Genomic DNA, 13,177 nt, shown 5'->3' on the forward strand with positions numbered 1-13,177 from the left:
AGCCCCCAAAGTCCATGCTGCGAATGTTGACAAACCCTGTCCGAGATAAAAGCCTTTTGTCTCCGGAGCATGAACGCCTCAAGCAGGACATGTTTCCAACATATCTGGGTACCCCCCGGTACCCCATCCTGGTACCTGGCACATCCTAAGGGCTGTGGACTTATCCTTAAGCCCATAAACGGATTCATGCCTGAGACAGCATCCACGCTTCCCAGAATGGTGGGAAGCCAAGCTCCCTTTTGCTTCAATGACTGCTATTTCTTTCCAGACTGGTGGCATGGTGAAAACTCACCTTCTTCCCAAACACTCATCTTGCTTTTTACCCGCTTCTCGGCGCAGAAAGCCAAAAATTGTGCACGGGGCATGCACCCAGGATGTCTCTTTCCTAAAGAAAATTAACTGACACCGTTATTTCAGCCTTAAATTATCTTGGTTCAGATCGGAACTGTTTCCACCCTTTCTTCCAGTCTAAGGGGTCGCCAGAACCACTCCCCTTGGACTCAAGTTTCTTTGTAATAAAAAGAGTTTCAGAGAATGGAGTAATTCCAGTGCGGTGGATAAAAGCAATTTTTAACCAATCTGATTTATTACGATTTTTTTGTTTTGTTTTGACGTGGCCCACCATTTTTAAAGTGTTTATGGAATTTCTTACAATTCTACTTCCATTTTAGGTTTGGGTTTTTTGGCCCCGAGGCATGTGGGATCTTCAAAGTCTTAACCCCTGGATCACCAGGGAAGTGAAAGCAACCCATCTGATTTAAAACTCAGATGTAATTCATGTGCTTTTGCCCTTGAAAAATATCACTGTCATGACTGCTTGGCTCTTTGGGAAATATTATTTTATTATCCAATGTACATTATATGGGTCTTAAAAATACAGGAAAGCAGTCATGGAAATAACAGATGAACTTTCAGTGGACACAAATGGACAGGAAGAAAGCGATTTCCGGGCCTGTCCAGAAGGCAGGGGCTTTATTCTCCGGGGGCACAACTTTGCTTTCTGCTCTGTCTCCTCTCATCTCCCTGCAGCTTTCATGGGATAAACTTTATTACAAGCAAGGAAATTCAATATGTCACTCCCCTCCCCCCACCACAGGACTCCCTGGGAACAGTAATGTCTTCGTGGTTCAAGAATTTGAAGGAAGTTGAGGAGGAAACTTGCTTTGAATTTCCATGCCTGCTCTAATGTATCCAAGTCTTGTAAAGACCAATAATTTATTATTTTTAAATGAGACAGAAAGTACATGTTTTGCTTTCTACTCTCATCGTCTGATTAGAAAGAAAATATATATATATATATATATAAAACACTATATAAAAAGTGAGTTCCAGGAAGAAAGCATTCTTATAAAACGAGATGTATTGTACGACACTGGTACGTGGGGGGGAAAAATTCAATCATTGTGGTTCTCAGCCCTTGTTGGGCAAAGCGGAACGTTGAAATAACAGAAAGATGGATACTCGTTCTAGAAGGTTCTATTGTGTTGAAACTGCAGCAGGTTAACTAGGGAACGCATTTTGCAGGCGGGTAGCAAGGCACGGTGAATCTCTATGATTTATTTGCAGTGAGTGCTCCTTAGGGATCCTACAGACGCTCGTTCAAGCGGCAGGGTGGTACCAGCAACTCAGAAGTTGAGATCCGCACCCAAGTCCCGTGAAAAGCAAGACCAGAGCACTTGGCATTCTGTAAACATGTCACAAAGTCCCCCGGCAGCGGCAGACACCTCCTTACAGCGTTTGCGGTTGTTTCCTCTCATCATCAAGCGTGGGTCAAGGTCAACGTGAGCCTGAAACCCACCGACCTGGAGAGGGGCCACCGCTGTGGTTTGTTGTTGGGTTGCTTGGTTGTGTCAGAGTCTCTGCAACCCCGTGGACTGCAGCTCGCCAGGCCTCCCCTGTCCTTCACCATCTCCCCGGAGTTTGCTCAAACTCATGTCCATTGAGTCTGTGATGCCATCCACCCATCTCATCCTCCGTCACCCTCTTCTTCTTTAGCCTTCAGTCTTTCCTGTCACGCCACTGTAGCACGAGACAAACCCTTTTCAAGCTCTGACCTTCTGGCCCCAGCTGTGACCCCCCCCCTCCCCCAAAGCAGGCTTCATTTTAACTTCCTAAGCGATTGCAACCCACTCCAATATTCTCGCCTGGAGAATCCCATGCACAGAGGGGCCTGGCAGGCTACAGTCCAGGGGGTGTGGGTTGCAGAGTCCCGCACGACTGATCGATGAACACTTTCGCTTTCAGGCGAGGTAGGTGGAGGCCTCGCCGCCCAGCGTGGCAGTTCAGTAGATGTGGACGTAGGTGGTCTTAGAGTCGCTGCCCAGGAGGTTTTTCGCAGTGCATTTGTAGAATCCAGCGTCTCTCTGGGTGGCCTGCTGGACGGTTAGGGACCCCTGCGGGTGCAAGAATCTGTTGCCATAGAGACGCGGCTGAGTCCCCGCGGTGAGATGAGACTTGTCCGGCAGCTCCCAGCTTATCTCGGCTTTGGGGATACCCATGGCCATGCAGTTCATCTTCACGGCGCTGCCGGGGCGGGCGTAGATGACCGGCGTGGGCTCGCTGGTGATCCGCGGAGGATAGGCGATGACGATCACTGGCACGCTCACGACGGAAGGGCCGTGTTCACCGTCCGCGTGGCACACGTAGGTGCCCCGGTCGAAGACCGAGGCATCCTGCACGGTGAGGGTGCCGTTCTCCCAGAGGGCGAAGCGTCCCCGCACCTGTGGGCCATCCAGCACCATGCCGCTGGGCAGCGTCCAGGATGGGCGCGTCCCCCGGGCGCCCGGGGGTACGCAGGGCAGCCGCAGGGTCTCCCCATTGACGATGCTGACCAGGTTGTGGTAGCGCTTGCTCGTCTCGGGCTTCAGCCCCACCTTCAGGGACACCAGCCTCTCCGTGTGGCCCGCCGAGTTGCTGGCCACGCAGCGGTAGGCGCCGGCATCCTCGGATGAGAGGCCGCTGACGTGCAGCCGGCCGTCCCCCTTGTGGAAGAACCTGTGTAGCCGCTGGCCGCTCCGCAGCTCCGTCCCGTTGGGCAGGGCCCACAGCAGCGCGGGCGTCGGGGTGCCCGTGGCCGAGCAGTTGAGGCTGATGGTGTGGCCGGCCATGGCTGTGATCTTCTCGCTGACCGGGTCGTGGAAGACGGGCTTCTCCAGCGGCTCCAGGACGGTGAGCTGGACCACCAGGCGGGCCTCCCCGCCCTCGTTGCGCCCGATGCACGCCAGCTGCACCGAGTCGCTCATCCGCACGCTCTTGATGTCCAGGGTTCCGTTGCGATGGATGGTGATGCGGTTTCCGTAGTAGGGGGCGGGGAGGACCACGCCCTCGGGGAAGGCCCAGAGCACGCGCGGCGCGGGCACGCCTTCCGCCCTGCAGTCGATGAGCTTGCGGCTCCCGCCGGGGGCAACCTCCCGCACCGTGGTGATGGCCTCGGGGTAGCCGTTGATGGTGGGTGGCTGCACGTGGACATGGATCCAGACGGTCTTCCGGTCCTCCCCGGCACTGTTCCTGACCAGGCACGTGTAGTTGCCGCTGTCGGAGCGCTGGGCCTTTTGGATGAGGAGCGTGCCGTCCTCGTAGACCTGGTATTTGTCGGACGAGGCGGGGATGAGCCGGTGGGTGGGAGACAGCCAGGTTACCCTGGGCGCGGGCTCCCCTCGAGCCTCGCAGGCCACGGAGACCACGTCCCCGTAGGGCACGTGGATGACCGAGTACGTCTTGTTGCGGATGGCGGCCGGCTCGCTCACCACCTTGACGCGCACGCGCATCTCGTCCTTGCCGACCTGGTTTTCGGCAAAGCACGTGTAGTCGCCTTCCTCCCGCGGGCCCACCTCGTTGAAGTAGAGCGTCCCGTTGTGGAATACCACGTAACGCTTGGCCCGCCCGCCGCTGTCGTCCGCCTGCATGAAGGAGTTGACCAGGCTCCCGTCCGGGAGGCTCCAGGAGATCTCGGGGTTGGGGAGCCCCGTGGCCAGGCAGTCCACCTTGAGGTCGCCCCCGTACAGGACCTGGTGGTCGTTGGCTTCCTTGCGCTGGATCTTGGCGGCTTTCATGACCACGTTCACCTTGAGCGCCACGAAGTCGTCGCCCACCTTGTTCCGGGCGACGCACAGGTAATCCCCCGCGTCTTTGTCGGTGACCGATTTCACCACCAGTGTCCCGTTGGTGAACGCCTTGATCCTGGTGTCGAAGCTGATTGGGAGGGAGAAGAAAAGGAGGAAGAAAGTCAGTCTCCCAAATGCTCCCTCTCGCCTGGCTTGAGAGCATCAAAGCCTGACAAAAACTTGGGGTTCTGAGAATTACCGATGCTCAGGCTGGTTGTTTATAGTCACTGAGTCATGTCCAACTGTTTGCGACCCTGTGGACTGTCACCTGCCAGCCTCTTCTGTCCATGGGATTCTCCAGGCAAGAAGACTGCAGGGGGCTGCCATGCCCCTTCTCCAGGGGATCTTCCCCACCCAGGAATCAAACCTGCTTCTCCTGCATTGCAGGCGGGTTCTTTACCTCTGAGTCGCCTACTCTGTGGGGTTCTCCAGGCAAGAATACTGGAGCGGGTTGCCATGCCCTTTCTCCAGGGATCTTCCCCACCCAGGGATCCAACTCGCATCTCCTTCACTGGAAGGCGGATTCTCTACTGCTGAGTCACCAGGGAAACTCCATCAGTACACAAGGCTGCCACTCAAAACGTCAGATGGTTTTTGCAGCCGAGAGGGGACACGACCCAAACACAGAAGCAATTTATTTACCATGAATAAGAACTTCCCGGTGGAGCCTGCCCTCTGGCTGGCCCAGCCACGGATTCAAAGATGTGAAATGCAGCCTACGACATCAACCCTATTAGTGTGTGTGTGTGGATCAAATATTTGCATGCTGGCCAGTGTGGTGCTTAGGGTAATGATAAAATCAGATCAAATGCTACAATCACAGACAGAACGAATATGCATTAACCTTAGGAAGAGGTGAAATTTTTCCTAAAGAAAGCACTTTACGGACGATTTCTACCGTTGACAATTCTTATGCTGCTGGACTGAACTGTGAGGCAAACGGGGAAGCAAGGCCGCAACACCATGGATCACGGAGGTGTGGTGATCTGAAGAGTTTCGACGCTAAGGTAGGATGCTTCAGCACTTGATGCTGTTGGTCTGTGGTTTCTTCTCTACAATGTGTCAATGTGAAATGTGCTCAGCGGTTCAGTCATGTCTGACTATTTGCAACCCCCAAAGACTGTAGCCCGCCAGGCTCCTCTGTCCATGGGATTTTCCGGGCAAGACTACTGGAGTGGGTTGCCATTTCCTTCTCCATAAAGCTTACAGACCCTCACCAGCTCTCACTCCCCTATGCTGACATGCCATTTCTCCACGCAGTAGGCCTACATTCACACGCTGCTGAGTTATTATGCAAGAAAAAAATTTTTTTCAGCATAAAGGGGCAACATGGAAAGAAAGACGGAAATAGTTACCCTAGGTACAGGACATTTTTATAAACATATATTGGCATCTCTGCCAGCAGTGCAAAGCTAATGCTACGAATAACGGGTTAAGACATTTGGGAAGTTGCTACTTTAAAAGTGTCCAGCATCCGAATTACTTATAAATGACCATTCTGGCTTCTGTAGGGGGAACTTGAACATTCATCCTTAAATATTTCCTGTACACTGCCTCATTCTCATAGCATGTATGGAATGGTTCATTTAAAAAAAAAATTGCCTATGATGGAATTCAACCTGATAACCTCATTGGTGCTGTTGTTAAGTCACGGCTGACTCCTTAGAGACACCAGGGACTGCAGCCCGCCGGGCTCTTCTCTCCATGGGATTTCCCACGGCAAGTATACTGGAGTGGGTTGCCACGCCCCTTCTCCAGGGGATCTTCCCAACCCAGGGATCAAACCCAGCTCTTCCTGCACTGCAGAGAGATTCTTTACCAACTGAGCTAGAAGCACCTATTGACAAGGACCGAAACAACTGTTTTTTTCTGGCCATGAGAAAGAGAGTCAAGTCTCCGTGAATTCGTCGGTCACTGGAGAGCAGTGAAGACAGAGATGTTTTAATGTGTCTTGGAGTCAGACTCCAGAAATGTATACAGTAGCACATGGCTGAAAAACATTTAGAAATGCCTATGGCAGCAAATCCTAGCCTTGGTCACAATCAGAATCAACAGGGCAAGCCTGAAAAAGGCGCCTGGCTCCACCGCACAGGAGACTTGGCTTCAAGATGCCAAAGTCCAATATCTCTGTTTTTTTTTTTTTTTTTTTAAACAATCCCAGTGTGTAGGCAGGGCAGAGAGCCTGCTCCTTTCTAAAACTCCCATGGGCTGTTTAATGACACTTTTTTTTTTTCTTCTGAGAATGTAATTAGCCAGAAGCTGGGAATAATGAAGCTACAGAGACCGCCGTTTATGATTTACAGCGAGAAGCTCCAGAACGGCCCCCATCGACATTGGAATGACCATCCTTCATCTCAGCGTCCGTTCCACACTTGCCTCAGCCTTGCCAATGTCAATGGAAAACAGGCCTCCGCGTGGCAGGACACCGGCCCAGCTGGAAGATGTTCTGCGGAAAACTGGGTACGTGGTATTCCGGATTGACTGTGCAAAAGTTCGCGAGGTACCACCCAGCTGCCTGAAGTTAAAATATACAGGCTGGGAGAACGCGATGGCAACATTTTCCTGCACTGGAAGGAGACTGGATGGCTGCACAGAACCCTGCATGCTGCTTTTTTTTGGTCCTGTCCCTGGGGAGGAACCCACACCGAGCTGCCCGGCTCTGCAGGCTGAAGAGCCGGGGAAGGGGGGGGGGGTTTCAACACGGTGTCATGGGCGTGGCTTTGCCTCCCTGCTGCCAACCACTGTCTCTCTCCTCTGCAGCTTGAAACACTGAACAAAGAGACGGTGGCTTTGGGAGGAGCTAGCCCAGGACTTTGCAGCTTCGGCACTACTGATATCGGGGCCGGGTGCCTGCCCACGGCAGGTGTCCTGCGCATGGCGGGGTTTGGGGCAGCTCTCCTGATCTACACTAATTAAACAGCAGCATGGATGGATGGATGGATGGGTGGAGGGATGGATGGATGGATGGAGGGATAGATGGATGGATGGATGGATGAATAGATGGATGGATGGATGGAGGGATAGATGTATGCGTGTATGCATTGATGGACAGATAGATGTATGCATAGATGGATGGATGGATGATGGATGGATGGATGGATGGATGGATGATGGATGGATGGATGGATAGATGGAGGGATGGATGATGGATGGATAGATGGAGGGATGGATGATGGATGGATGGGTAGATGGTGGGATGGATGATGGATGGATGGATAGATGGAGGGATGGATAGATGGATAAATGGATGGATGGATGGATGGATGGATAATGGATGGATGGATAGATGGGTAGATAGATAGATGGGTGGATAGATGTATGCATGTCTGTATGGATAGATAGCTGCATGGATGGATGGATGCATAGATGGATGTATGTATGCATTGATGGACAGATAGATAGATGTATGCATGGATGGAGGGATGGATAGATAGATAATTAGACAGCCACTTAAGCTAGGTCAGGGTTTCTTAGCCTGGTTTTCTCCCCACTCTCTGATGTGGGGCATCCTCTGCACTGTGGGGCGTGGAAGAACATCCCTGGTCTCTACTCAGCAGGTCCAGGAGCACCCCCGGCAAGTTGTGACAACCAGAAATGTCTCTGGATATTGTCAGATGTCCCTTCAGGGACACAGTATCCCTGGTTGAGAACCACCGCTAGAGATGGATGGATGGGTGGGTGGGTGGGTGGATGATGGATGGATAGACAGATGGGTGGATGGGTAGATGCATGTATGTGTGTATGTACGGATGGATGGATAGATGGATGGATGGACAGATGTATGGATGGATGGATAGATGGATGGATGGACAGATGTATGTATGGATGGATAGATGGATGTATATATATATATATATATATGCATGTATGGATAGATGGATGAATGTATGGAAAGATAGATGGATGGATGGATGGGTGGATGCATAGATGTATGCATGTATGCATTGATGGACAGATAGATGCATGCATGGATGGATGGATGGATGATGCATGGATGGATGGATGGACAGATTATGTATGGATGGATAGATGGATGAATGTATGGAAAGATGGATGGATGGCTGGTTGGGTGGTTGGATGGATGGATGGATGGGTAGACACACATATGGATGGATGGATGGATAGATTATGTATGTATGGATGGATATATGTATGGATAGATGGATATATGTATGGATAGATGGATAGATATATGTATCCATATATATAGATAGATGTATGTTTGTATATATGTATGTATGGATGGATGGACAGATGTATGTATGTATGGATGTATATATGTATGCATGTATGGATGGATAGATGGATGGATGGATGGATGGATGGATGGATGGATGGATGGGTAGACAGACATATGGATGGATGGACGGATGGATGGATAGATGGATGGATGGATGGACAGATAGATAGATAGATGTATGTATGTTTGTATGTATGTATGGATAGATGGATGGATGGATGGTTGGATGGATGGATGGGTAGACAGGCATATGTATGTATGTATGTATGATTGTATGTATGTATGGATAGATGGATGGATGTGTGGATAGACGGATGGATGTGTGGATGTATAGATGGATGGATGGATGGATGGATGGTTGGACAGAGAGATGTACGGATGGATAATTAGACAGTCTCTCGTGCCAGCTGAGGGTTTCTCAGCCTCAGCCCACCTGACACCTGGACTGGACGGCTCTCTGATGTGGGGCATCCTGGGCACTATGGGGTGTGGAGGAACGCCCCTGGTCTCCACCCACCCTGTGCCGGGAGCCCCGCTTCCCCGCTGCTGAAGTCACATCAACCAAAAATGGCTCCCCAAATTGCCCAGAGTTCCCCGGGGGCACAAAATCCCCCTTGGGTTCAGACTCATCTCTCCACAGATTCGTACATCTGGGGCTCGAAGACAGGGCAACAAGGCACGGTGCGTTTCCCTGTAGCCAAAATGAACTTTAAGGATTTCAAAGGCGTGACCTTTGTGCTGACACGATGCCTTTCAATCTTTCTTCCCCTCCTTTCCTTCTGTTGATACATTTTAACATAACATCTAGCGCTTCTATGTTTTGTTGAAATTCGATTATAGAAAAAAGAAGGCAAACTGTTTTTTATCTGTTCTTGGGTGGTTGCTATTTAGTCGATCAGTTGTGCCCAACTCTGGAACCCCATGGACTGAAACTCGCCAGGCTCTTCTGTCTGTGGGATTCTCCAGGCAAGAAGACTGAACTGGGTTGTCACGCCCTTCTAGGGGGAATCTTCCCGACCTAGGCATTGAGCCCAGGTCCCCTGCATTGCAGACGGATTCTTTACCAGCTGAGCCACCAGGGAAGCTCAAGGATACTGGAGTGGGTAGCCTGTCCCTTCTCCAGCGGATCTTCCTCACCCAGGAATCGAATCCGGGTCTCTCCTGCATTGCAGGCAGATTTTTCACCAACTGAGCTACCAGCGAAGCCCATTCATTCCAGACAAGGAGTTGTTCGTTTTTCTGTCCGACCCCACAAAAAGGTGTCTCCCCAGAACCCAATCATTGAAAGAGACCCTGATGCTGGGAAAGACTGAGGGTGGGAGGACAAGGGGACGGCAGAAGATGAGATGGCTGGACGGCATAACCGACTCAATGGACTTGAGTTTGAGTAAATTCCGGGAGTTGGTGATGGACAGGGAGGCCTGGCGTGCTGCGGTCCATGGGGTCGCAAACAGTCGGACACGACTGACCGACTGAACAACCAAATTCCAACTGGAGATGGAGGGAGGCGTCCCAAGAAGAAAACTGCAAGGAAAGCTGCGCGTAGCTGTTCCCGGGAGCGCGCGGAGGTGCCCGGGGAATGATGGCGAGCCCGGAGCGCCCCCGTACGTACGTACCTGAAAAGTGCGTCGATCATCCGCTTGGATGGCAGCCTCCAGACGATGCGCGGCCAGGGGTCCCCGGAGGCGCTGCAATCCAGGCGGAGGGTGCCGCCGTAGCGCACGTCGGTCCTCTGCGGGGAGGTGCCGGTGATGCGCGCGTTGGCGGCCGCACGCTGCACCAAGAGCTGCACGGTCCGGCGCGCCGAGCCCACCAGGTTGGCGGCCACGCACTCGTAGCGCCCGCTGTCCTGCGGCGCCAGGTTGCGGATATAGAGGGTCCCGTTGGGGAAGACGAAGAGGTTGCCGTGGACGAACTGCGAGGGGCGGATCTGGGTGCCGTCGCGGAGCACCCAGCGCACGCTGGGCAGGGGCGCGGCGCGGGCGGTGCAGTGGATATGGATACTAAGGCCGGGCGGGAGCGAAATGTTCTCCGCCTTCTCCTGGCGGATGACCGGGGGCAGGGCCGCCACGTGCAGGCGGATGGCCAGGCTGTCGGCGCCCGCCGCGTTGCTCGCCACGCACTTGTACACGCCCCTGTCTTGGAAGGACGCCTCCTTGATGCTCAGCGTCCGGTTCTCGTGCAGCGTGACCCTGCCCTCCACGGGGGACGCGGTCTGCCACACGCGCCCGTCGGGGAAGACCCAGGAGATCTGCGGCGCCGGCGTCCCCTTGGACAGACACTCCATGGCGATGGTGTCGCCCAGGTAGACGGTGGCGTCCTTGTAGTGGGAGGCCAGGATCTGGGGCTGTTGTACCGTGACCGACAGGAGGACCGCCCTGCGGTCGGCGCCATGCAGGTTTTTGGCCGTGCACATGTACTGCCCGCGGTCCTGCACCTGGACGCCCCGGATGACGAAAGTGCCGTTCTTCAGGACCTCGAACCGCTGCAGTCTGGTGTTGGGCGTCATCAGAGCGCCTGGAATTCAAACAATAGCTGCCGTCACATGCAATGTACACCGAGCCCTTTCCACAAGGATGGAATAAAGAGTGTTAGTTAATGGATCTGTGCGTTGCAGCTGCCCAGGCGCTAAGTCGTGTCCAACCCTTTGCGACGCCCCCGCTGGACTGTAGCCCGCCAGGTTCCTCGGTCCCTGGGATTCTTCCAGGTAGGAACACTGGAGAGGGTTGCTATTTCCTTTCTCCAGGGGATTTTCCAGACGTACGGATTGAACCTGAGTCTCCTCCATTGGCAGGCATGTTCTTTCCCACTGAGCCGTCAGGGAAACCCTTTAATCTGATGCTTCTCTTTATGTCCAAACAGCAAAAAAAAAAAAAGCAAAAAGGCCCAATCCCCAGGACTTGCTCTAATCTCATTTGTGTGTGTGTGCTAAGTCACTTCAGTCGTGTCCAACTCTCTGTGACCCCGTGGACGGCAGCCCGCCAGGCTCCTCTGTCCGTGGGATTCTCCAGGCAAGAAGACAGGAGTTGGGTTGCCGGGCCCTTCACCAGGGGATCTTCCCGACCCAGGGATCGAACTGGAGTCTTCTGCACTGGCAGGGGGGTTCTTTACCACTAAGACACGTGCGCAGCCCTTGAATTTATGGACTTCTCCCGTTTAGGTCCACACAGCAAAGAGCAAAAGACCCACCCCTCCAGAACGCACGCGATTGTGGAGGTACTGGGGGTGGGTCTTTTTGCCTTTGCTGTTTGGTGTCGCAGAGAGTTGGACACGACTTAGCACTACTATGCCATCTATTTCTTTCCCCCTTAAAATGTGCTGCAGTCCATGGGGTTGGCAAAGAGTCAGACACGCCTGAGCGACTGAACTGAACTGAACTGACGGATGATAAATCCTGGAGAGGGTGTGGAGAGAAGGGACGCCTCTTGCACTGTTGGTGGCAATGGAAGCTGATAACAAGCAGTATGGACAGGAGCATGGAGACTGCTTAAAAAACGAAACACAGAATTAGCATATGACACAGCAATCTCGCTCCTGGGCATATACCCAGAGAAAACCATAACTCAAAACAAACAACAACAAAAAAACACATGTACCACAGCCTTCACGCAGCAGTGTTTACAGTAATGACATGCGGGCAACCTGAGTGTCCATCGACAGATGAACGGATAAACAAGACGTGGTACACACACACACACACACACACACACACACAATGGGATATTACTCAGCCATGAAAAGGAATGAAATCGAGTCCTTTGTAGAGAGGTGGACGAACCTAGAGTCTGTCACACAGAGTGAAGTAAGTCAGAAAGTGAAAGTCACTCGGTGGTGTCCGACTCTCTGCGACCCCATGGACTATGAAGTCCAAAGAATTCTCCAGGCAAGAAGACTGGAAGTGGGTAGCCTTTCCCCTCTCCAGGGGATCTTCCCAACCCCAGGGATTGAACCCAGGTCGTCCACACTGCAGGCGGATTCTTTACCAGCTGAGCCACCAGGGAAGCCCAAGAATGCTGGAGTGGGTAGCCTATCCCTCCTCCAGGGGATCTTCCCAACCCAGGAACTGAACTGAGGTCTCCTGCATTGCAGGCGGATTGTTTACCAGCTGAGCCACCAGGGAAGCCGTTACCCAGGCACCCCGGTGTTCACTGCAGCACTGTTGACAAGAGCCGTGACCCAGAAGCAAGCTAAGTGTCCATCCACAGAGGAGTGCATAAAGGTGTGGTACCCGCAGAATGGAATATTACTCAGCCACGAAAAGGAACAAAGCTGAGCCTGCTGCAGAGATGCAGTGGAACCTAGAGTCTGTCATACAGAGTGAAGGAGGTCGGAAAGAGAAAACCAGATATTCTGATACGAACGCCTACATATGGAATCTGGAAAGGCGGTCCTGATGAACCTGTTTGCAGGGCAGGAACAGAGGTGCAGATGGAGAGAAGCGGCGACAGGTGGACACAGCGGCTGAAGGAGAAGGTGGGGCGAATCGGGAGAGCAGTGCTGAGATATACACACGACCGTGTGTGAGACAGACAGATAGAGGGAAGCTGGGGTGTAGCCCAGGGAGCTTAGCTCGGGGCTCTCTGACGACCTGGATGGAGGGCTGGGGGCTGGGAGGGAGGCTCAAGAGGGAGCGGATACATGGATACTTGTAGCTGATTCACATTGCTGTACAGCAGAAACCAACACAGAATTATGTAAAGCAATTATATTCCAAAAAAAAAAAAAAAAGTGGAGCTAACTAGGAACAGTGTTCGTCACTCAGTCGTGTCTGACTCCTTGTGACCCCCGTCAACTGTATCCCACCAGGCTCCTCTGTCCATGGGGATTCTCCAGG

At 52.8% G+C, this 13,177-nt stretch overlaps 1 protein-coding gene across 1 annotated transcript in view; it reads right to left on the reverse strand.

Moving 5' to 3' along the window:
- Positions 1 to 822: 822 nt before the first annotated feature.
- The window catches only part of LOC138431347 (matrix-remodeling-associated protein 5), a 29,091-nt gene continuing 16,736 nt past the window's right edge, over positions 823 to 13,177 (reverse strand). The window contains exons 6-7 of the mRNA XM_069573407.2: positions 9,960 to 10,860; positions 823 to 4,191 (exon numbers count right to left, since the gene is read on the reverse strand). Of these exons, the coding sequence (XP_069429508.2) occupies positions 2,283 to 4,191; positions 9,960 to 10,860 (2,810 nt within the window). The 3' untranslated portion in view covers positions 823 to 2,282. The remainder of the gene's footprint in view (positions 4,192 to 9,959; positions 10,861 to 13,177) is intronic.

The sequence above is a fragment of the Ovis canadensis genome, chromosome X, assembly GCF_042477335.2.
Source record: "Ovis canadensis isolate MfBH-ARS-UI-01 breed Bighorn chromosome X, ARS-UI_OviCan_v2, whole genome shotgun sequence".
Classification (NCBI taxonomy): Eukaryota; Metazoa; Chordata; class Mammalia; order Artiodactyla; family Bovidae; genus Ovis; species Ovis canadensis.